We start from the raw sequence: 22,749 nt of genomic DNA, 5'->3' as shown, positions 1-22,749 counted from the left end.
ACCTCCACCACCAACAGTCACAGTAACTAATCAGCAAACCCAGCAGCAACAGCAAGTTGGTAGGAAATATGTTTCTTCCGACCTAGCACCCTATGTGGTGCACATTCAAAAGGAGCAGTCTACTCCTGACGATCCTGTTTCACTGCATCCCATTCAGTTTGGCAGCGTTCTAAAGAAAAATATGATTAAAAACATAGTGAACGGTAGCTTGAAACGGATCGGCAGAAATAGACTATCCATGGCCTTTTCCACATATTCTGATGCTAACGCTTTTATTGAAAATCCTTGCCTTGCCAGCCATAGTTTGAGAGCTTTCATTCCAACCTTTATTATCACACGGATGGGTGTTGTCAGGGGTGTCCCTGCTGACTGGCCTGAGGATGAGATTTTGGATAATGTGAGTGTCCCCATTGGATGTGGGAAAGTTCTTAAAGCTAGGAGAATTAAAAGTAAAAAAATTATAAATGGGTCTCCAGAATTTACTAACACTGAAACAGTTGTTTTAACTTTCGATGGACAAGTACTACCAAAACGTGTGTTTATGTGCTATACTCCATTGACTGTCGACTTGTACATTTATCCAACCATTCAATGTTACAGCTGCTGCCGTTTTGGTCATACAAAGGCTCAATGCCGCTCCAAGCCTCGCTGTTATAAATGTGGGCAAGGTCACACTGCCGAATCTTGTTCAGTAGAACAAGAGGATGGATCATGCTGTCTTTGTTCTGGTTATCATTTTGCCACTAGTAAGGCTTGTCCTGAATTTTCCCGACAAAAAAATATCAAAGTGTCAATGGCTCAAAACTGCATCTCATATTTAGAGGCTTCCAAATTACACCCCGTTGTCTCCAAATCTTTTGCTGACGTTCTTAGAACTTCGCAACATAAACAATCTCAAGATGAGGCTGCTAACCCAGCAGCTCGATTGTCCCCATCTTCCAGCTCATATAAAAAAACAGTTTTCCTTAAGCCTCGTGCTCCTCCTACGCCTTCGGCTGGGTATGACCGGGCTGCACATGCATCTCTAATAAAAGATTATGATATACCTCTATCTTCACCAAATGGTTCTGCTCTGAAAAATGATAACTCAGAAAATGATAAATCAAACCAACCCATAGCGAAATTAATTTTGTCTCTTATTGAGCTTTTGTTTAAATCCAGTTTAATTCCCACCAATTCTATACCGTCCCACGTTGCCCAACTAATTGAAAACACTGTGTCTATCAATCCCAATAATGGATCAGGTACTCCTACAGTGGAATTGTAGAAGTGCTGCTGATAAAAAACCTGAAATAATATTTTTAATTAATAAATATAATCCTTCAATAGTCTGTCTCTCAGAGACATGGCTTTTGCCTGAATATTCTTTTAGAATATCAGGTTTTAATATTCTTAGGAAGGACAGAGCTAGTGATGCGCATGGTGGTGTTGCCATCCTTATCAATAGTTCTGTTCCTTACAAACAAATATCTCTTCCTCCTGTAAATAATGGTGTTGAAGCCATTGCTATCTCTGTAAATAATGTGTGTATAGTTTCTGTATATATTGCTCATCCTACTTTAGCTTTGTATAGTGATCTCACTAATATATTTAAATGTATACCAAGCCCTTTTTTAGTACTAGGTGATTTTAATGGCCAGCACCCAGCATGGGGAGGTTCATCTAGACATATTTTTTATGGAGAAGAAATGTTGCGAATTTTAAATTCTCTCAATCTCTGTATTTTAAATGATGGTACTCCTACTCGGCGTACTGGCCCTGACGAGGGCCCTAGTGCTCCAGATCTCTCTATATGCACGCCTAATCTTGCTTCTATTCTTTCGTGGTCAGTTCACCCTTCTACTTGTGGAAGTGACCATCATCCCATAACTATTAAGTTTCCTTCGTTACATCCAATGATAGCTCCGAAACCTACTCCCCGTATGAAATATAGATTACCTAGTGATTGGTCTGCATTTAGTCAGCAAGTTGACAGTAAAGTTTCAAACCTCCCTTCTGTCTGTATGGGTAATGAGATGGCTTGCTCTGAGGCTCTTGTCAAAGTCATGATTGAGGTTGCAGATGCTTTATTCCCAATTAAAGTGGGCGGCTCCAGAAAAATCCCCTGTCCACCTTGGTGGGACAACGAGTGCACAGAGGCTATAAAAAGAAGGAGGGAAGCAGAAAGGGTTTATTCCTGTTTAATGACATCTGTGAACTATGAGCTTTACTGTCAAGTGGCACGGGACACTCGTAAATTTTTGAAAAAGAAGAAGTTTGAGGGATGGAGAAGATTCTGTAATAATATTTGTCCAGATGTTAATGTTTCTGTTGTTTGGCAAAGCGTTAGGAGATTCAGGATGGGTGTTAATCCATCATCTAGAGGCTCTCTATCTTCAGAGCTAGCTGAACAATTCCTAGATAATCTAGCTCCTTCTTCAGTTCCCGAGTTACAAATTCAGTGCTTGCCAACTTCAATTTCTAATAATTTATCAGGATTAAATTCACCTTTTTCCATGTCTGAAATTAAAGGCATTTTAACAAGTTTAATTGACACGTCACCCGGTCAAGACGGTATACCCTATTCCTTTTTCTGTAACAGCAGTGATAAAACTTTAAATTACTTCTTAAATATTATAAATTCTATTATGTTGTCTGGCAACATTCCTCTCTCATGGAGGTCCCAGTTAGTAATACCTATCTTAAAACCAAAGAAACCTCCTTCTGACGCTTCTTCTTACCGACCTGTTGTTTTATCTTCTGTACTGGCCAAATTGGCAGAACATTTAGTCAAAAATAGGCTAGAATGGTATTTAGAAAGCAATAGATTGCTCTCTGAAAGTCAGTTCGGCTTCAGAAAGGGCAGAAGTACTTCTGATAGTTTGAGTCTGTTTATGACTGACATTAGACTGGCATTTTCAAAAAATGAATCCATCCTCTCTGCTTTTTTAGACATTAAAGGTGCCTATGATAATGTTGTTATTTCTATTCTTCATAAGAAATTAAAATCATTAAATGTTCCGGAAATGCTCACTTCATTTATTATTAGAATGCTGTCAGAGAGATCTATAAGTGTTACACTAGATGGGTCCCAGATATCTAGAGTTGTTTGGCAGGGCTTACCTCAAGGCTCAGTGCTGAGCCCTTTACTATATAATGTATATACTTATGATTTAGAGGATTCCTTAAGTAACTCAGTTAATATTTTACAGTATGCAGATGATCTTTTATTGTATTGTTCAGGTAAATCTGTTTCTAATTTATGTAACACACTTACAACATCTCTTGGTATATTGAAGGGTTGGCTGAATGATAATGGCTTAGAATTATCCGTTTCCAAAAGCAATGTAGTGCTTTTTTCTCGTATGAGATCTCCCCCTGAAATTAATGTTTTTTATGATAATATCCCCATGCCTGTAAGTTTACAATGTAAATTTTTAGGAGTTATACTGGATTCCAAACTTACTGGTATCCCACATTGCAATTATATTGAGGCTAAATGTGAACGGAATCTTAATATTATTAAATGCCTCAGAGGTGTATGGTGGGGCGCTCATCCTACTTCTCTGAGAATCATTTATAATGCACTAATCAGGAGTGTGATTGATTATGGATCTTTTTTGCTGGAACCATGTAGTGCTGCTGCTTTAAATAAACTAGATAAAATACAATCGGTAGCTTTAAGGATTGTTCTGGGCGCAATGAAGACTAGCCCTATTAATGCAATGCAAGTCGAGTGTGTTGAACCCCCTTTACAACTGAGGCGGCAGTTTCTTTCAGATAGTTATTTATACCGTTGTTTACAACTAGGTGACCACCCACTTTTAACCAAGCTAAAAATCCTCTCTGAAGAAGTCAACTCCTCAAGTTACTGGACTCATAAATGCACTCCTTGTTTAATTAATAGTTATCAAAAATTACTGTCAATTGATACGCCAATTCATAACTCAATATGTTTCCCTCTTTACACCTCAAACTATGAAGCCCTTGTTTATAAACCTGATGTTCGTTTAAACTTGGGTATAACTAAACAAACTTTTGAGGCATCCAATGTTTTCAATTTCGTTCTAGACACGGAATTTGACAATAGCACTGACAGTTGGCATCATGTTTTTAGTGATGCGTCCAAACGATCCACAGATAATAAAGTAGGTGTTGGCATATATCACTCACAATACGATATAGTTCAAAAGATTAAATTACCTCCTGAGAGTTCTGTTTTTACTGGTGAAGTTTTTGGTCTGTATAAAGCGGTTGAGTATGTACTTTTAGCAAAACTTAGGAAAACTATAATCTTTTCAGACTCAATGAGCGCTCTACAATCTCTATCTAAATTTTTATTTAAAACAAAACTTATTAGTCCATTGATAATAGAAACCAGAAACATGATTGTTCAGTGTGCTGCAAAGGGATTTTCGATTATTTTTGCCTGGATTCCGGGACATAGGGGTATCCGTGGAAACGAACAGGCTGATAGGCTTGCTAATGACGCCATTGATTGTGGAGATATGGCTTACTATAAAATCTACCCTCATGACCTTCTTGCTCTACCCAGAGTGTATCTACGTGATTCGTGGAGGGAAGTGTGGTCTGTCAGTTCTCAAACAAAAGGAAAATATTTCGCATCTATCCAACGTGAAATTCCTGCAAAACCCTGGTTCTCGCGGTTGCTGTTGGGCAAGACGGCATCGTGCATCCTGACTCGTATGAGATTAGGTCACGTTTGTACGTCTGCTCATCTAGCTAAATTTCATATAGTGGACAGTGCTTTATGTGAGTGTGGTGAGGTGGAGGATGTGGATCACATCTTCCTGAATTGTCCTAAATATGATAATGCTCAACTTTTTCAGGGACTTACACATTTACACATTCCTTTTCCTACTTCTATCCAGATCCTTTTATCTTCAAATAATCCTTCAGTCTATCGTTTATTAAGTATGTTTATTAATACTAATGATATTAAAATTTAACTTCCTCTTTTTATTATTATTTTATTATTATTCCTCTCCTGATCCTCACCTTTTCCAAATTCCGTTCCTATCCGGTATATTTTATTATTGAAAAGTTTCCTCGTTTTTAACGACTGCACAGTAACAACATGAAAAGATAATTATTATTGAAGACTAACACCCGTATTCTCAGATGTCACTCAAGATTTCCTCCACTCGACTCAACCTCGGTTGAGGATTTTTGGTATTCATAGTTGACATTTACGTCCTCGACTTATGGTTCTTCCTCACTGGAGGTGAGTAAAAATTGAGGAATGAACTGTCAAATGTAAGGTACCTCGTGACCAACCTTAAGGACTACTCAACGCTTGAAATCCGTGCGAACGCTTGTTGTGACGATACTTTTTATATTACAAACTTCGATTTTTGTTATTAAAATGAGTGATAGTGACTTATATAGTGACTTTGAAGAGTTTATGGATTATGTTTATGATAATCCTTACGATTATCCGGCGCGGAAATATATCAGAGACGCTCAAAACCCTTTGGAATGTTACGACGAAGAACAATTTCAAAAACGCTTTCGATTTAGGTAAGATACCGTTGTTCATATGATATTGCCACTGATTGGATTGCAATCAAATGTAACCAACAAAGGGTTACCTTTACCACCCATATTGCAACTACTCATAGCGTTAAGATTTTATGCTACAGGAAACTTCCAGGTAAGTTAGCCATTCAAGCATTTATATAATTACTTATCTACAGTTATAAAAAATATTTACCAAACTATTTCTGTTTCAACAGATTGTTTGCGGAGACCTGCATAAGATCAGTCAGCCAGTTGTATCTAAAATCGTGGCTAAGCTATCGAAAATATTAGCAATGAAAGTAGTTGAGTTTATCAAGTTCCCTGGAGCACACGAGAGAGCCAACGTGAAGAGAGCATTTTACCAACGTGCTCAATTCCCAGGGGTAATCGGGTGCATTGACTGCACTCACGTACCAATTAAAAATCCGAGTCGGGAAAATGGAGAACTTTTCAGAAATAGAAAAGGTGAGTTCTCTATAAATGTACAACTAATATGCGGGCCACAAATGTTGATTTACGACATTGTGGCGAGGTGGCCAGGATCTGCCCATGATTCCCGCATATTCAGCAACAGCCGTTGTAGTATGCGCTTTGAAGAAGGGGATTTAGTAGGTGCTGGCATACTTTTAGGGGACAGTGGATATGCACAGTCGTCTTACACGTATACTCCCGTGCTAAATCCACAAACACCAGATCAGGAGCGCTACAACTTATCCCATATCAGTACTAGAAATATTATAGAAAGGCTGAATGGTGTCCTGAAAAGAAGATTTGCTTGTTTAAGCAGGAAGCTTCAGAACAAAATAAAAAATGTCCCTAACATCATCGTGGCATGTGCTGTATTGCACAATATCAGTGTTAACACTAACCAAGAAATGCCAGAACCCTTGAGGTCAAGGATAGACCCACCAACACCTGTTCCAGACAATGAACGAGGTAGTATTATAAGAGCTAGTTTTATCGCAAGACATTTTAGTTAAGTATAATTTTGTTATGTTAGTTATGTTTCCTCAGCAAAAAGAACGCCTTTTGTACCACTTGCTTCTTGTATTTAAATAATAAAGAGTTACTGTATTGTATTATGTACTAGTTTAGTTTCTATCTAGATGTTAGATATGTATTAAATACCTATAATATTATGTTATAATTCATATAGAAAAAGTTCTTAGAAATATTCTTTAAGATTCCATTATTTGTATCATAGTTAAAATTAGTTATTGCTCCAAATACAAGGGATATGCTCAATAAAAAAAATGTAATAAAAACTATCAATTTATTTCTTTCTTCCCTAGAAAGATGCAGCTCTGCTAGCTCTCGCTTAGCCCGGCTGCATAGCAGCAACTCCTGCGCACTTTCCTTTTCAAGGCGAGCTTTATGATATGTCTCCTCAGCTGCCTTTACGAGCCACTCCCGCTCTGCTATCCTCAATTTGTGTAGCTCCTCCTCCCTGTCCACTATCACCTGATATCTATCCTTTCGCAAGGTGAACTCCTGATTAATTACATGAGCCCGAATGTTCTTTGAAGCTGAAACGTAACAAGAAGATATGTTAAAACGCACGAAAGTTCACAGGCTTAATAAACACAGTTACTTATAATAAAAATATTTTTTAACCGATCCTTTTTACTACGAAGTGAATACGTTTAACTGGCTAATATAAAAAAAGGTCACCACAAGTGCTGACAGATGGCCATCACATTCACAGATGTGAATGTAAACAAAAGATAAGAAAGCTGTAAAAACTTTTGTGGACGGAGTTGGGTCGCGCAAGATCAGCATGGGGTTTCTAGGAATTTGTTACCAAAAATACATTAGAAATTATTTTAGTTACTTATAAAGCAGATTTTGTTCAACAATATTGCTATAATAAGAATACCTTGAGTTTGAGAAGGTGCTCCATAATCATGTTCTCTCAATCCAGTTGATGGTCGACGAGGTAGCTCTACTTGTGCCACAGGAACAGACTCTACAAATAAAAAATTCCAAATATGTTACTTAAATAAGGTTACATAAGTGTTCATTAAACACACCTCTTTCTTAAAATCTTTAAAATCTTCACACTGGTTTAGATTACTTGTAATAATAATCAAGCCTATAGTTTTGTTTAAATGTACTAGATAATCAACTTAAGAAAATATCTAAGAAAATACCTTGAATTAGAGAAGGTGGCTCATAATCGGAGAGACGAGACCCGGCTGATGGACGATATTGATTATCCATTATTTCAATATCAACTTCCACAGGAATAGCTTCTGCAAAAAAGGCAAAACATAATGTATTCTGCAAAAAAAATATGTTGTTTATTGTGTTAGAAATGGCAAAAAATATAGCTTAACTATTATACTTTGTATTTGGGATGGTCCTTCGCCAGGTGAGGTATTAGCGGGTGCTGCAGGGGCTGCAGGTGCAGGGAGATCAGGTACTGGGGCTCACATGTTGTGGTCCAACACCATATCTGGAATGAAAATGTTATCAATTGCTATAATTTTTACTTGCAAGAGCCACTCGGTGAAATTCTATTAACTTTCAACTGAACATAGAAAAGAGATATCAATAAAAACTATTTAGTAAGTGGAATAAGGTATGTATGTATATCCTGATAACTCACCACTATCACTATCAAACACGCCTTGTAGCTCTATATTTGTGGCATCCAAAAGAGCAGCATCAATAGCCTCCTGGGAGCCTTGAGAGGTACTAGCTGCATACAACCCACCTCCGGTCCTCATGCGTTCCCTTCCAAATTCAAATGAAAAATGAGAAGCTTAAAAATAACATTACTTACAACATTGCACTGTGTTTTGTAACAATAGTAAATAATTAAATATTTACTTTTAAGAAAGTATATGATATTTTACCTTTTTTCTTGTGCTAGAAATTGTTTTCTTCTGGTTTTTAAATTGTCCCAACATTTTTTTAATTGTGCCTCTGTTCGCTAAAAGAAATCAAAGGTTTGTTTGTAAGTTTAATCAAAATCAGGAATGATATTAATATTATGTGCTACATTTAGGTACTTACTTTACTATTGGTCTCAATGGAGTTAAATTCTTGTGTAAGGCGTACCCAAGCCATTTTTTTTACATTTGCATTTCCAGCCCCAATAGTTGCAGCAGAATTTAATTTATATTTCAAAACTAATTCCTGCAGACACACTTTTTCGTGTTCAGTGAAAGTTTGTCTTGTTGATCCGCTCGACATTTTGACTTGATAAACACTTTTACAAATCTAATAAACACTTTCACACTCCACAAAGTAGTTTGGGACGGATGATAACTTGCTCAGTGCAAAGTAGTCTGAAATTTGTGTTTGAAATAAACAAAGCCGGTACCGCGAAATCAACTGTCAAAGTCGATTTGACAATTTGTTTGACGTTTAAATGTTCCCATAAACTACAAACGTGACCACAGCCAACAGAATTCTATCATGCTGCCAACAAAATAATACGAAAACAATGACGTCATACCTCCACTCTTCCTCGCTGGAGGAAACCTCCGTTAAGGTTGAGGTGCCAACTAAGAATACCGATTTCAAGGAGATTTTGAGAATCCCTTAAGGTGGCCTTGGCTGAGGACCGAGTGAAGGCAGTTTTGAGTAAACATCTTAGAATACGGGTGTAACACCCGTATTCTCAGATGTCACTCAAGATTTCCTCCACTCGACTCAACCTCGGTTGAGGATTTTTGGTATTCATAGTTGACATTTACGTCCTCGACTTATGGTTCTTCCTCACTGGAGGTGAGTAAAAATTGAGGAATGAACTGTCAAATGTAAGGTACCTCGTGATCTACCTTAAGGACTACTCAACGCTTGAAATCCGTGCGAACGCTTGTTGTGACGATACTTTTTATATTACAAACTTCGATTTTTGTTATTAAAATGAGTGATAGTGACTTATATAGTGACTTTGAAGAGTTTATGGATTATGTTTATGATAATCCTTACGATTATCCGGCGCGGAAATATATCAGAGACGCTCAAAACCCTTTGGAATGTTACGACGAAGAACAATTTCAAAAACGCTTTCGATTTAGGAAAGATACTGTTGTTCATATGATATTGCCGCTGATTGGATTGCAATCAAATGTAACCAACAAAGGGTTACCTTTACCACCCATATTGCAACTACTCATAGCGTTAAGATTTTATGCTACAGGAAACTTCCAGGTAAGTTAGCCATTCAAGCATTTATATAATAACTTATCTACAGTTATAAAAAATATTTACAAAACTATTTCTGTTTCAACAGATTGTTTGCGGAGATCTGCATAAGATCAGCCAGCCAGTTGTATCAAAAATCGTGGCTAAGCTATCGAAAATATTAGCAATGAAAGTAGTTGAGTTTATCAAGTTCCCTGGAGCACACGAGAGAGCCAACGTGAAGAGAGCATTTTACCAACGTGCTCAATTCCCAGGGGTAATCGGGTGCATTGACTGCACACGTACCAATTAAAAATCCGAGTCGGGAAAATGGAGAACTTTTCAGAAATAGAAAAGGTGAGTTCTCTATAAATGTACAACTAATATGCGGGCCACAAATGTTGATTTACGACATTGTGGCGAGGTGGCCAGAATCTGCCCATGATTCCCGCATATTCAGCAACAGCCGTCGTAGTATGCGCTTTGAAGAAGGGGATTTAGCAGGAGCTGGTTTTAGGGGACAGTGGATATGCACAGTCGTCTTACACGTATACTCAGGAGCGCTTCAACAGATCCCATATCAGTACTAGAAATATTATAGAAAGGTTGAATGGGATCCTGAAAAGAAGATTTGCTTGTTTAAGCAGAAAGCTTCAGAACAAAATAAAAAATGTCCCTAACATCATCGTGGCGTGTGCTGTATTGCACAATATCAGTGTTAACACTAACCAAGAAATGCCAGAACCCTTGAGGGCAAGGATAGACCCACTAACACCTGTTCCAGACAATGAACGAGGTAGTATTATAAGAGCTAGTTTTATCGCAAGACATTTTAGTTAAGTATAATTTTGTAATGTTAGTTATGTTTCCTCAGCAAAAAGAACGCCTTTTGTACCACTTGCTTCTTGTATTTAAATAATAAAGAGTTACTGTATTGTATTATGTACTAGTTTAGTTTCTATCTAGTTGTTAGATATGTATTAAATACCTATAATATTATGTTATAATTCATATAGAAAAAGTTCTTAGAAATATTCTTTAAGATTCCATTACTTGTATCATAGTTAAAATTAGTTATTGCTCCAAATACAAAGGATATGCTCAATAAAAAAAATGTAATAAAAACTATCAATTTATTTCTTTCTTTCTCTAGAAAGATGCAGCTCTGCTAGCTCTCGCTTAGCCCGGCTGCATAGCAGCAACGCCTGCGCACTTTCCTTTTCAAGGCGAGCTTTATGATATGTCTCCTCAGCTGCCTTCACGAGCCACTCCCGCTCTGCTATCCTCAATTTGTGTAGCTCCTCCTCCCTGTCCACTATCACCTGATATCTATCCTTTCGCAAGGTGAACTCCTGGTTAATTACGAGCCCGAATGTTCTTTGAAGCTGAAACGTAACAAGAAGATAATATGTTAAAACGCACGAAAGTTCACAGGCTTAATAAACACAGTTACTTATAATAAAAATATTTTTTAACCGACCCTTTTTACTCCGAAGTGAATACGTTTAACTGGCTAATATAAAAAAAGGTCACCACAAGTGCTGACAGATGGCCATCACATTCACAGATGTGAATGTAAACAAAAGATAAGAAAGCTCTAAAAACTTTTGTGGACGGTGTTGGGTCGCGCAAGATGAGCATGGGGTTTCTAGGAATTTGTTACCAATAATACATTAGAAATTATTTTAGTTACTTATAAAGCAGATTTTGTTCAACAATATTGCTATAATAAGAATACCTTGAGTTTGGGAAGGTGCTCCATAGTCATGTTCTCTCAATCCAGTTGATGGTCGACGAGGTAGCTCTACTTGTGGCTCAGGAACAGGCTCTACAAATAAACAATTCCAAATATGTTACTTAAATAAGGTTACATAAGTGTTCATTAAACACACCTCTTTCTTAAAATCTTTAAAATCTTCACACTGGTTTAAATTACTTGTAATAATAATCAAGCCTATAGTTTTGTTTAAATGTACTAGATAATCAACTTAAGAAAATATGTAAGAAAATACCTTGAATTAGAGAAGGTGGTTCATAATCGGAGAGACGAGACCCGACTGATGGACGATATGGAATATCCATTATTTCAATATCAACTTCCACAGGAATAGCTCCTGCAAAAAAGGCAAAACATAATGTATTCTGCAAAAAATATGTTGTTTATTGTGTTAGAAATAGCAAAAAATATAGCTTAGCTATTATACTTTGTATTTGGGATGGTCCTTCGCCAGGTGAGGTATTAGCGGGTGCTGCAGGGGCTGGATCTGCAGGGGCTGCAGGTGCAAATAAACAAAGCCGGTACCGCGAAATCAACTGTCAAAGTCGATTTGACAATTTGTTTGACGTTTAAATGTTCCCATAAACTACAAACGTGACCACAGCCAACAGAATTCTATCATGCTGCCAACAAAATAATACGAAAACAATGACGTCATACCTCCACTCTTCCTCACTGGAGGAAACCTCAGCTAAGGTTGAGGTGCCAACTAAGAATACCGATTTCAAGGAGATTTCGAGAATCCCTTAAGGTGGCCTTGGCTGAGGACCGAGTGAAGGCAGTTTTGAGTAAACATCTTAGAATACGGGTGTAACTCACGATTTATCACTCAAGATTTGTCATTGGCGCATCGCTAGCCGCGGAAGCCAGAAGAAAAAAAAAAAAAAAAAAAAATTTGTATGTAGTTTGTATCGTAGCTTGCGTACTTCATTTGTCATTCGATATGTAATTCAATAAGTAATTTTTAATGTCTGTCAATCTCGAACTCGAATCGGATAAGAATCGGGTGTAGTGTGACAAATATTCTTATGAATGTATTATCATTGGCAACACTGTACCAAAGACCTTACCTACCTAGGTACCTTTTGTTTGTCGATCGAAGCTACTCACTCTTCACCTATTTGTTGTACGTCCAAGGATTTAATGGTTTTGTAATATTAGTGACCCTAAAACTAGAAAGCTTGGTCGTGTGAGGTGTTTCTAGTTAGTACATTGTGTCTGTGACGATGTCGCCTATGGATTTTGATCTCTAACATCAATCCGTGTTTATGTAAGTGTTTGTAGGACAACAAGTGAAGTGACGCGATCTCGTTGTGTAAAAGCCAATAACAAGCTATAAATAATTTGCTACCCAGTAACAGCAATTTGGAAAATCAAAACACTTTTCTTATTTGTGATGTTCCCGCATTCCACCCGCGCGGAAGAAGAACAGAAGACGAACTTGATTCCGAGTGTGAACCTTTTACACTCCAAAAGAAAAGGAATATTCATACACCCCTCTGCTATGTACAGAAGTAGTGCACCCTGCTGCACGAATACAAGCGTAACGATAATAACGAGAAGTTATAGAGGGTAAACATTGACTGCATTTCAAATTAGTGAAGATGAAACTATTGGAAAGTGGCCGTTTAGAAGCACTGAGCAGTGCACTATCGATCCTGAATGGAGACAGTGCCGTGCAAGCTCGCGTCGAGAGCTACAGCTGCAAGATGGCAGGAGCAGAGAAAGCCTTCTATAAGCGGTTTACTGCAGATGGTGAGACCACCCACAGTCTCCAGGCACTCTCACCACCAGAAGGCCTTACCTACAGGTACTTTCACCATAACTGTTCCTAAGAAAATTCTTATAAGATTATTTTGCTTGTTGAATGTAAATATTTTCAATTAGTTTTAATTTATGTATTTGTATTTTTCAGTCGTAGTTTATCAGGGGATGAAGATGGAGTGCTCTGTGATACTATATCCAGAAAAACTTTATTCTATCTCATTGCTACACTGAATGCTGCCTTTCCTGATTATGATTTTTCAATGGCTAAGGTAAATAACTTTTAAATGTCAATATTATCTGTTTTCGTAATATATGTATTATCAGAAGATTGTTTATTTGTATTCATGTAAACCTACTTCTTGGATAACAAAGTTGAAATGTTTTTTATATTTTTATTTATCAATATGCTAATTGACAAATTAGATATGTACATAGATTGCTGTTGCACGCTAATATTCCATTAATTTAAACACAAAATGCTTTTTATTTATATTTAAAACTATAAAATAATAATAATATAAAATAATATAGAAGAAAACGAATTTCAAATAGGTATAATATTGAAATGGTCATGAGGATTAATGTATTTTGATGACTGTTTCTTTTTCTATAGAGCAGTGAGTTCAGTGCTGAGTCATCCCTGAGCTGGGTTCAGGGGGCGGTGGATGGGGCACTGTCGGCCGTGGGAGGCGCGCGTTGGCGACAGCTGCGACCGGCGCTGTGGGCCGCCGTCGACGAGGAGGTGCTGCTGCCAGAGTGCCGCATCTACAGCTACAATCCTGATCTCGCCAGCGACCCCTTCGGGGAGCCCGGCTGCCTGTGGGCCTTCAATTACTTCTTCTATAATAAGAAGTTGAAACGCATTGTTTTCTTTACTTGTCGAGCAATGAGGTAAGATTCTTCAATATTCAATGCTCTTGCAAAATTCATAACAAATCCTATTTATTCATAATTTGTAAATATTCTTTATTCACAGTCCTGTGTGTGCAGTTGATTCGGGAGTGGATTTCGCTATGGATGAAGATGAAGAATATAACTGAAGACAAACAGTTTTAGATGATATCAAAAGAATTTTTCATTTTTTATGTTTTTCTATTGACATAGATACATAGTTTGGCTTCATAAACATTTTCTTATTATAATGTTTGTACATTGTCCACTAGAATTATATTGATGAAATCACACTTGTGTAATTAATGCAATATGTTTAAAATAAAAGTTGGTATTGCACTGAAAACAACAATAAATCAAGTTGAGTTAGAGATAATAAAATAATATAACTGCAATATTACAGGTGCCCTCTTTTCTTTTAGGGTACCAATGGAAAGAAATTAGTGATTACTTGTGAATGTTTCAGAAAAAATGTCTCGGGCTTTCCTAAAAAAAAGTAACATACATTGGGCTTTGTAGTGTAACTTGAAAATTACAGTGCCTGCTCACTAAACGTGTATGTACTATGGTGCAGGGTGCAAACTTCCCATACTTATGAGTACAAAATGAAATAACCTTGTTTGCATATTTTCATATTATATTATGCATATTATTATATACATTATGTAAGTAGTAAGTGCAGAAGAGTGTTCATTGTTAAATAATTGATTTTCTTCACCTATAACCAATGTTTACCGTTTTCGCTAAATTTGTTTAATGCGATATTCTTATTTCTATTTTGCAACGGTATTCACAATGGTAATTTAGTCTTTCAATAATATTCCTTTTACTAATGAGTTTAAGTAATAATAATATAATTAGAAAGTAGAAAGTTTCGCACACAGAGATCTTTCCATTTTATATTTCACCAAAGCAATTTCTAAGCTCCTTTTTTCTTTATCATTAATTATAATAATTGCTATATTATAATAAATAACATAAAGATGGTATATACTGGGCACAGGCCTCCCCTCAATCGACTGGAGGGGTATAATAGATATCATAAAAATAATATTTTACAATATTAACATGTTTGGATAAGTTCAAGCTTAGGTTTTAAAGTATAATATTTAGATTTATGTTCCGCACCTTTGGAAGAGAAATGACGCCTCTCTCACAAACGTTCGCAATAATAGATCTCTGTCCATATAATGGTCCATAGTTTTTTTGACATCTGTAATTTGTTATAAGAAGTAATTTGTATGTACAATAACTCTAGTAGTAAAGTCCATCACATTTCAAACGATTTCGTTTCGTGCTTATAATACTAAAAACTGCGGCATGTAGACAGTGACTTGCGTGTATAATATTATGTGTATGTAGCTGGTAAAGCAATGATTCAAGTTGCTGAAATATTCCCACCTTAATCTCGACTTTTTTGTCCCAGAAAACGTGGAAAATATTTCTCCAACTTGTCACATTGTTCGGTAATGTGGTAGCCTTCATCTTCGGAATATTGAGTAGATTCTGTGTGGGTAATAAAGGAAATGTTAAACATTTAAGTCACTTTAAAATCCGCCTATATTTGACGGCGCCACTTTATTAGCTGGATAGTATTAAATATATTTTTCTTCAGTATTCATTATTTATTTTGAAATGTACCTCTTCATAATGCCTCACACCTGTAGTTATTATAGTAGACAGAGTAGAAGTCAACGAAGACAGGTCAAATGAAAAGCTATATATTTTTTCAGAAAAATATAATGAACAATCAAAACAATAATATCGATCTATACAACAGAGAAAATAAGTGATACTTAAAATATAAGTGATACTTAAAAATAAGTAGTTTACCAAATAATCCCTAGGGCTATGTTTACATACATCAATCACACTTCAGTATTTACAAGATCTAAATGACACTGACTTTAAAAGGAGCTCATTAGGTTTTGTACACTTCTACTTACGTCACTGTGCCTCACTATAGATCATGTTCACTTCTCTTTCTATATGAATATAAATAACATCAGTCGGCTTAAGTCATACACAAGTAAACAGCCCACACCGGTATCATTCTCGACTTCATTTTACAGTGATTAAAAACTAAATAATCTATTAAACAATATACTCTTTATTATTTATACAGATTTTTAGACATAGTTACTTTACTCTTACTACAATACAAGATAAGCCACCGTAAAGCCGATGGCCGAAAAATAACGAACCCATCATCCACTATGTACACAGAAACATCTTCATTCATACGGCAATTTCTTAGAATGCACATACAGTAAAATTCGAAAATACATCGAAAGATCGTGCGTAGGTGTATTTGGCGGAAAAACGTATCTTTTAGGTTTTCGTAATCTACAGATGTAGGTTTAACCAACAGAACCGTGCAGAGAGCGACCTTAATAGTTATCGTTCAGTATTGCTGAACTATCGATAGTTTTCATCTAAAAAAGAGCATCTTATCGATAGCTCGAAACCTGACAATAGTATCGACGGAGCACCACAATATATCGATAGTAATATAGTATCGAATTCCAAAAGAAATAAACCTAATCTCAGCTTAATAGTTCGAGATTATGCAATAGTATCGGAACAATCAATACTATCGATAGTATTGTACTTTGTGTCGACACTATCGTCAGGTACCGAGCTATCGACTAAACTATCGGCCAACTATAGTCTTCTAACGATCGGCAACACTGTTATCGTCCAAATTCAACGACTATCATAAAATAAATCCTAACACTCATGATCACGGTAGTTTGTAGGCGTCATTGTCGCATATCACAATCGCAGGGATCGCGACAAACATTAAAGACAGACCGATAGATCGGGGACGCTCTTTAGGAGTCAAAATATGATTTCCGCGATCTCCGTTGTCATCAGTTTTGTTTTCGCATCGACTTGGAGACAAGTCGGGCGCCAGACTAGCGCTTGTCGGCGGGGTCGGGGGCGGCGTGCGCGGGCGCGGCGGGCGGCGGCGCGGGCTCGGCGTCGGCGGGCGCGGGCGCGGGCGCGGGCGCCGGCGCCGCGGGCTCGGCGCGCAGCTTGGCGCGCGGCCGCCACGCGTCCAGCAGCGCCTCCACGCGCTCCTCCGACGGGCCCCAGCGGGCGAACCCCGCCGCGTTCTGCAGCCACACCACCACCGTGCCGCCGCCCCATCTGAAGTATACCTCGTTCCTGTCGGGACCACGGACTGGGTTAACTTGGACGAGTTCAATGTACGCTTCAAATTGTTTCATGAAATCGACTTTAAGAAGACATGCGATGTCGGAAGTGAACGTGTCCTTCGTAATGAATTAATAATTAATGAACTCACTTTGGAAGGACATGTTGGAAACCGTGTCGGTACTCGTGCTCGAAAGCGGGGATCACCACCTAAAATAAAAAAAGGTTTATAATAACATGGTGTGGATACTTAGTTCATCTTGCGATGGATGTACATCTGCCTACCCCAATTGGAATATAGTCCTGAGCTCATGTTATTATAATGTACTTTCTTAGACTTGAAAACAAATTACACAATCTCCCAGCTAGATATGGAAAAGTAAATCCTATAAAATCAATGACAGAGCGCGCCAACTCGGGGAGTGCCACCTCTTGTGGCTAAATGTAAACAGTCGTTGCTGTAGCCAAATCCATAGACAAGGAATGGACATGGAAAGGCACCAGCGGCAGCGACTGAATGGAGAACTGACGGTATCGCTCATAGATCAACGCACAGCCGAAAGCACTGGACGTATAAGCATGCACTTCACGCAGAACCAAGAAATCGCGGGCGGATCGGATACGAACCTGTTTCCGTTTGAAGTGGCTAGCCTGTAGCTTGTGCAGCGCGTGTGTGGGCCGGTCCGGCCACTCGGGCAGCACGACCACGAAGCTGAGCGGCTCGGCCGAGTCCTGCAGCAGCCGCTCCATGTGCCGCAGCGCCGCCTCCACCAGCTCCTCGCACGCCGGCGGGTGCGCCACCATCGACCCCGACACCGGCCGCAGCTCCAGGAACGGACTGGAATTGCAATTACTTATTTCAAATATAAATATATTCTATCAAAGAAATCACTACATGGCCGGATAAAGATACTGGATATCATTCCCGTTCCCACGCGCCTCACCCACTTTGCTAATTGTATATACAAAATGCTGCTGTTTCGTCAAAACAGATTGGATTGGAAACCTCTCCTTCGTGGCAAACTGGAGCGCACCCAAGTGGAATATTGATTCACTACATAGCCGGAATTCACTTCTTGACCGCAATAAGACTTAGTTTGATATTTTTTGGCGTAACTTAATGTAGATTTGCCGCAGTTGGCATTAACTACTTGGCCGGATAAATGGGGAACACAGGTCTCTCACCCGGTACAAAATTTAAGAAAACTGGCCTAAGGGTGCCCAGTTGGCCGCGAACCTCAGGGCTCAGGGCGCCGTCTGAGAAGATTATATTTGAAAGAATCAATCGACCCTAGCGGGTCAATAGCGATAAATGAAGTGGGTAAAGTAATCGGGTTGTCAGGATCGTATTTTACGTCCTTCGGGCGCCGCGCCGATGCTTTTCTTTACCGTCCCTAAGCGGGATGTATTCGGAAGCCGAAACTATCAGAGGATTTAGGTGGTGCGAAGCAGAATTTAAAAAATGTTTTGAAGCTAATTTGATCCATTGGTCAATAGTTGGCAGACCTAGGTCAATGTGCAGATTCTCATTCTAATTTAGAAATTCTTAATATCGGCTCTGTGTTTGAGAAAAGTACTTCACAAGTTTTGGTGACAATTGGGCATTGATGGACTCACGTAATGAACTTTTATAGTAAAGGAACACGATCAACACGATGTGCGCGGTTTCCGACCACAAACAAACAAATGTTGGTGAGTTTTCGTTATATTCAGCCACACTCACCCACGAGACCCGAAATAGGAGTCGGTATCAGCGAACGCAGAGCAGTACTGACGGAAGTAGCAGTCTAGCGGACTGGCGAAGCACTCGAAGGTGACGCCGAAGCAGCGATGCAGACAGTCAAGCACAGGCACGGGCAGCGCCATCTGCGTGAGGTGGGCTTCCCCGCTGGAGCCGCCGCCGACCCACGCCGCGTAGCGACGCAACAAGCACCATACGCGGGATAGAAACTGCTCGAACTTTTTATCGTCGAAGCAACTGTATCGGTACAGGCATTCCTGCAAATTTCGGCATCGGAATTAATGGTTAGACTACCGTTATAAGTGTGTGCTGTATTCCAAGATGATCGAAGATTATGAATAGCTGAAGGAGAACTGAGTAGGATATCCCTATGTGAGAGAAAGATAATACTACTCTACTGGTACTGGTAGGTACTTGTCTTTCTTTCATACAGCATAGCAGTGTCTCTTTCGGGTGACTGTGACTGCACACAATTTTGTTTTGAATGGGCTGCTTTATTTGTGATTTCTTATGTTGTTAAGAAGCCATTGAAAACTTGCAAGATCATTAATTATGCTAACACTTGTTTTACTTTTTGATTAAACTAGAACAGTTTTAAGTTTTAAATATTCGTTCATTTTAAAAATCTAACAATGTATGTTATGGTTACCCCAAGTTAATGTTGACAACAAGTTTACAAAGAATGTTACAAAAATTATGTAAAGCTTATTTAAGTATTGTGGTCAGCCTAATAACTGATTGACCTTTAGCAGATGAACATTACATTTCACCATTACAAAAACAAAATTGTATCAAATACGAATAAAATGAAGCTTTTGCCCTGGTGTCGCATTTTCGTATGTGAAGCTCACATCGAAAATAATGTTAAGTTTATGTATCTATGTGGGTAATTTTTTGCATGTTATTCATTCAACCCGATCGACAAAAAGGTATCCTTTCTTTATGTACACATTACTGTCGCTTTATGGGTAAAATAATATTGTCCCGCAGAACATAACACAAGTAGCCTGTATATCCTCATACTGCTTCAGTGTGGTTTGGTGGACGTGTTTTGATTAGTAGCCCAAAACACCACAGAAATTACAGTAGACTTACCAGTTTCTGCAAGTAGGCGGCGTTGAGGATCTGCGTCTCGCCGAGGTAGCGCAGCAGCGCCTGGTCGCGGTCGAGGAAATGTTCGACGAGCGGCGGTCGCGGCGCCGGCACCGCGAACTGCACCGGGTAGCACCAAACCTTGCGCAGTGCCGCCTGCTGCAGCGGCGCCTGCAACTCCTGCGCACACGTACATACATAAACTCAAACCCGCAATCCCTAATGGGCTTGCAGAGCCAAAGGTAAACAGAAAACAACTTGCAGCCACTCTTGACACAAAGTCTGATGGATATGACGAACCATATGGTAACAGGTGATCAAGTTAAAAATAATACAATCCCTCTTGTTGTTTTTACATGCCTGGGAAGACAAACAGCTGAATGCATTCTATAGTTTTTATTAGTATTATTACAAAGATACATTTATGTTAGCACTACCATTCATGATAAAGTCTAACTAGAATAAATAACATAGTATCACACCAATACTTCCAAAGGGGTATACAAAGGTTTATAGTATACATATATACACCTACTCATCACCACCTATGCAAAAGTCCCATTTAATAGGGGCTATTGCTATTAACCAGACACAAATCCTGGAAACCATGTGACGTCAATTATCTACAATTCAAACATGAATCCTGATACCGATAAAGTCATTTAGAGCCAAAAGCACCACTTTAGATATTTCGCTTATGTTATTTATCTATATAAAAATACTATCTATATGTTACACATTTTGTAATTGAGACAGCAGAACAAAATATATTTTATAACAAAATCATGGGGTTTAAAATGGCCACATCAAAGCAATTCATCTAAAAAAGCAATATTGCTTTATATTATGAATTGCTTCGATGTGGCTTTTTTAACTGCCCTGTTTGCAATATGATCTTAAATAGAACATACCTGTATACCATTCTCCTTCAACAAAGCACTGTGTTTTTCTCGTATTTTTCGAGCATATTCTGCTGACAAGTGATAGATTTTCAGACATATTCCCTCCACAGACACTTTGACCGTCTCCGACAAGTGTGGTTGGCACTGTCTCTGTATTACATAAAATAAATAGTTTAATAACTGCTTTAACCAGATAACTAATGAAACAAATAAAATTATAAGTATACTTACTCTCAGATGAGCTAATCTATCCTGGAAATCATCATAAGTGGCTCCAACTGTGCGTCTTAGCCACTGGAAAGTGTCTTCAGCATTCCACTTGACTACTTTACGGCTCTCAGGTGAAGCATTCCTTGACTCAATCATTTTCTTTGCAGCTTCAGCATAACGAGACAGCTGTTTTCTTGCATCTCCAGTAAATTTTGGATGTGTTAGTTTTATAGGTATGTCATTCATTATCTCCTCATACATCGAGCGAGATATCTCTGGAAAGCAATGACTGGGTAACAGAGGATCTGAACCACCTTGATCATTTACTTTCCGCTCCATTAACCAACGGTTAAATGAATCCTTAGGGGCATCAATACTCTCTCTGGTGTGACATAGCTCTTGATAACATTGTCGTAGTTTATTTGCCAGAGTAAATCTGAATCCTTCAATTTCAGGATGTGGATGTGGACATATAGTGGGAGGTCTTTCATAAATAACTACATTTGTTGGTACTTCAATATCCCAAGGTCCTGCCAGAACAAATTTTTTCGGAGGAGGCCCGTTATCTTCTGATGGACGACGTTTTGTAGCTCCTGGAGTCATGTTACCAGCATTGGGGGGGCCAGTATGACATATACCGAGTGGATCTGTAATGGGATCAAAGTCTCTCTTCACAGCAGGTAATTCCCACATAGACTCTCCTGAAAGTTTGTTCCAGAAATAAGGTCTGTTTTCACGCTTGGACCAGTACTTGCGCCAGCCTTGTTGCAACAGGTCTGGATGGAGGTCTGCTGCGAGATGAGGCGCAAGCGGTGCGGGCGCGCCTGGCGTCTGCGGCGTCTCACCACCCGCGCTGCCGCCGGGCGATGACTGTAGCTCCGGCGACGAGTCGCTATGACCAACACCAGTTTCCCACGTAGAAGAACCGGCGACTACTTTGTCGCGAATGTCATTCATGTTGGCGGTAATTTATAGCAAACCAACTAGTAAAAACTCACTTTTATATTGTTACTACCAAGTTTATATCAGAGATATGCGCTTTCTAATTCACTAATAAGGTTCCTATAAGTATAACAATATTTTTTATTCGGAAACAAAATTGTTAGCGCCAAGAAATTTCATTGAAACAGACGCCTTGATTTCAAAGAAACACATGATTATTCATCATAAATGATTAATTCACATAAAAATATATCAAATAAACAAACAAATTTCCATAAAAACAATAAGAAAACACTGTGCTCAATGTTTTACGAATGAACTTGGCGTAGCTCCCCAAGCACCGCCATCACAGAATGACAATAGACTAGAGTGGTCTGTAATATCTACGTAAGTTATCGATAAAACAATGTTTTTTTGTTGAGCCACTAAAAGAAAAGGGAAATGTTGATCAATAATTTTAAATGAAAACAACAGAACAGTAAAAAATCTGATTTATAAAATATAATTACAATCTCACGTAATGAAACTGAAAATGTCTCAATAACATTATAGCTTAGGCTCTAAAAAATCTTGCCAAAGTAATAAAAAATATACTTTGTTCTCTTGCATAG

General features: G+C 38.4%; 5 protein-coding genes and 1 long non-coding RNA gene across 6 annotated transcripts; 2 read left to right on the top strand and 4 right to left on the bottom strand.

The window, feature by feature from the left end:
* Positions 1-6,230: 6,230 nt before the first annotated feature.
* LOC126367062 (uncharacterized) lies at positions 6,231-7,931 on the bottom strand. Its single transcript, XM_050010459.1, has 5 exons — positions 7,865-7,931; positions 7,671-7,772; positions 7,397-7,486; positions 6,787-7,046; positions 6,231-6,278 (listed from the first exon to the last, which is right to left on the bottom strand). The coding sequence occupies exons 2-5, from the start codon at positions 7,738-7,740 to the stop codon at positions 6,231-6,233; spliced, it is 468 nt and encodes a 155-aa protein (XP_049866416.1). The 5' UTR covers positions 7,741-7,772; positions 7,865-7,931.
* Positions 7,926-9,138, bottom strand: LOC126368211 (myb/SANT-like DNA-binding domain-containing protein 3). The gene is made up of 4 exons (XM_050012112.1): positions 8,539-9,138; positions 8,379-8,455; positions 8,129-8,256; positions 7,926-7,975 (listed from the first exon to the last, which is right to left on the bottom strand). The coding sequence occupies exons 1-4, from the start codon at positions 8,716-8,718 to the stop codon at positions 7,950-7,952; spliced, it is 411 nt and encodes a 136-aa protein (XP_049868069.1). The 5' UTR covers positions 8,719-9,138; the 3' UTR covers positions 7,926-7,949.
* On the top strand, positions 9,136-10,316 carry LOC126368200 (putative nuclease HARBI1). Its single transcript, XM_050012101.1, has 2 exons — positions 9,136-9,684; positions 9,767-10,316. The coding sequence occupies exons 1-2, from the start codon at positions 9,397-9,399 to the stop codon at positions 9,968-9,970; spliced, it is 492 nt and encodes a 163-aa protein (XP_049868058.1). The 5' UTR covers positions 9,136-9,396; the 3' UTR covers positions 9,971-10,316.
* Positions 10,317-10,767: 451 nt separating this feature from the next.
* LOC126368217 (uncharacterized) lies at positions 10,768-12,247 on the bottom strand. The gene is made up of 4 exons (XR_007566556.1): positions 11,862-12,247; positions 11,670-11,771; positions 11,396-11,485; positions 10,768-11,042 (listed from the first exon to the last, which is right to left on the bottom strand). It is a non-coding gene; the product is annotated as an uncharacterized LOC126368217 (long non-coding RNA).
* A 142-nt stretch (positions 12,248-12,389) lies between these two features.
* LOC126368192 (repressor of RNA polymerase III transcription MAF1 homolog) lies at positions 12,390-15,709 on the top strand. Its single transcript, XM_050012089.1, has 4 exons — positions 12,390-13,244; positions 13,350-13,470; positions 13,815-14,092; positions 14,178-15,709. Exons 1-4 carry the CDS (start codon positions 13,039-13,041, stop codon positions 14,239-14,241), a joined length of 669 nt encoding a protein of 222 aa, XP_049868046.1. The 5' UTR covers positions 12,390-13,038; the 3' UTR covers positions 14,242-15,709.
* Positions 15,710-15,920: 211 nt separating this feature from the next.
* LOC126368166 (mRNA (2'-O-methyladenosine-N(6)-)-methyltransferase) lies at positions 15,921-22,723 on the bottom strand. Its single transcript, XM_050012057.1, has 7 exons — positions 21,218-22,723; positions 20,996-21,136; positions 20,088-20,264; positions 18,975-19,249; positions 17,879-18,089; positions 17,403-17,461; positions 15,921-17,263 (listed from the first exon to the last, which is right to left on the bottom strand). Exons 1-7 carry the CDS (start codon positions 22,151-22,153, stop codon positions 17,011-17,013), a joined length of 2,052 nt encoding a protein of 683 aa, XP_049868014.1. The 5' UTR covers positions 22,154-22,723; the 3' UTR covers positions 15,921-17,010.
* Between the last annotated feature and the right edge of the window lie 26 nt (positions 22,724-22,749).

The sequence above is a fragment of the Pectinophora gossypiella genome, chromosome 1, assembly GCF_024362695.1.
Source record: "Pectinophora gossypiella chromosome 1, ilPecGoss1.1, whole genome shotgun sequence".
NCBI classification, from domain to species: domain Eukaryota; kingdom Metazoa; phylum Arthropoda; class Insecta; order Lepidoptera; family Gelechiidae; genus Pectinophora; species Pectinophora gossypiella.
This window is presented reverse-complemented; position numbering and strand designations above follow the sequence as displayed.

Coding starts and splice junctions, on each gene's coding strand:
- LOC126368192 (XM_050012089.1), top strand. CDS start 13,039: ATGAAACTATTGGAAAGTGGCCGTTTAGAAGCACTGAGCAGTGCACTA. Junction 13,471..13,814: donor ATGATTTTTCAATGGCTAAG/GTAAATAACTTT, acceptor CTTTTTCTATAG/AGCAGTGAGTTCAGTGCTGA. Junction 14,093..14,177: donor TTTACTTGTCGAGCAATGAG/GTAAGATTCTTC, acceptor CTTTATTCACAG/TCCTGTGTGTGCAGTTGATT.
- LOC126368200 (XM_050012101.1), top strand. CDS start 9,397: ATGAGTGATAGTGACTTATATAGTGACTTTGAAGAGTTTATGGATTAT. Junction 9,685..9,766: donor ATGCTACAGGAAACTTCCAG/GTAAGTTAGCCA, acceptor CTGTTTCAACAG/ATTGTTTGCGGAGATCTGCA.
- LOC126368166 (XM_050012057.1), bottom strand. CDS start 22,153: ATGAATGACATTCGCGACAAAGTAGTCGCCGGTTCTTCTACGTGGGAA. Junction 20,265..20,995: donor TGAAGGAGAATGGTATACAG/GTATGTTCTATT, acceptor ACGTGTGCGCAG/GAGTTGCAGGCGCCGCTGCA. Junction 17,264..17,402: donor TTCCAACATGTCCTTCCAAA/GTGAGTTCATTA, acceptor TGGTCCCGACAG/GAACGAGGTATACTTCAGAT.
- LOC126367062 (XM_050010459.1), bottom strand. CDS start 7,740: ATGGATAATCAATATCGTCCATCAGCCGGGTCTCGTCTCTCCGATTAT. Junction 7,487..7,670: donor GCCACCTTCTCTAATTCAAG/GTATTTTCTTAG, acceptor TTTTATTTGTAG/AGTCTGTTCCTGTGGCACAA. Junction 7,047..7,396: donor AGCACCTTCTCAAACTCAAG/GTATTCTTATTA, acceptor GTTACGTTTCAG/CTTCAAAGAACATTCGGGCT.
- LOC126368211 (XM_050012112.1), bottom strand. CDS start 8,718: ATGTCGAGCGGATCAACAAGACAAACTTTCACTGAACACGAAAAAGTG. Junction 8,456..8,538: donor CCATTGAGACCAATAGTAAA/GTAAGTACCTAA, acceptor GATTTCTTTTAG/CGAACAGAGGCACAATTAAA. Junction 7,976..8,128: donor CGTGTTTGATAGTGATAGTG/GTGAGTTATCAG, acceptor TTTTCATTCCAG/ATATGGTGTTGGACCACAAC.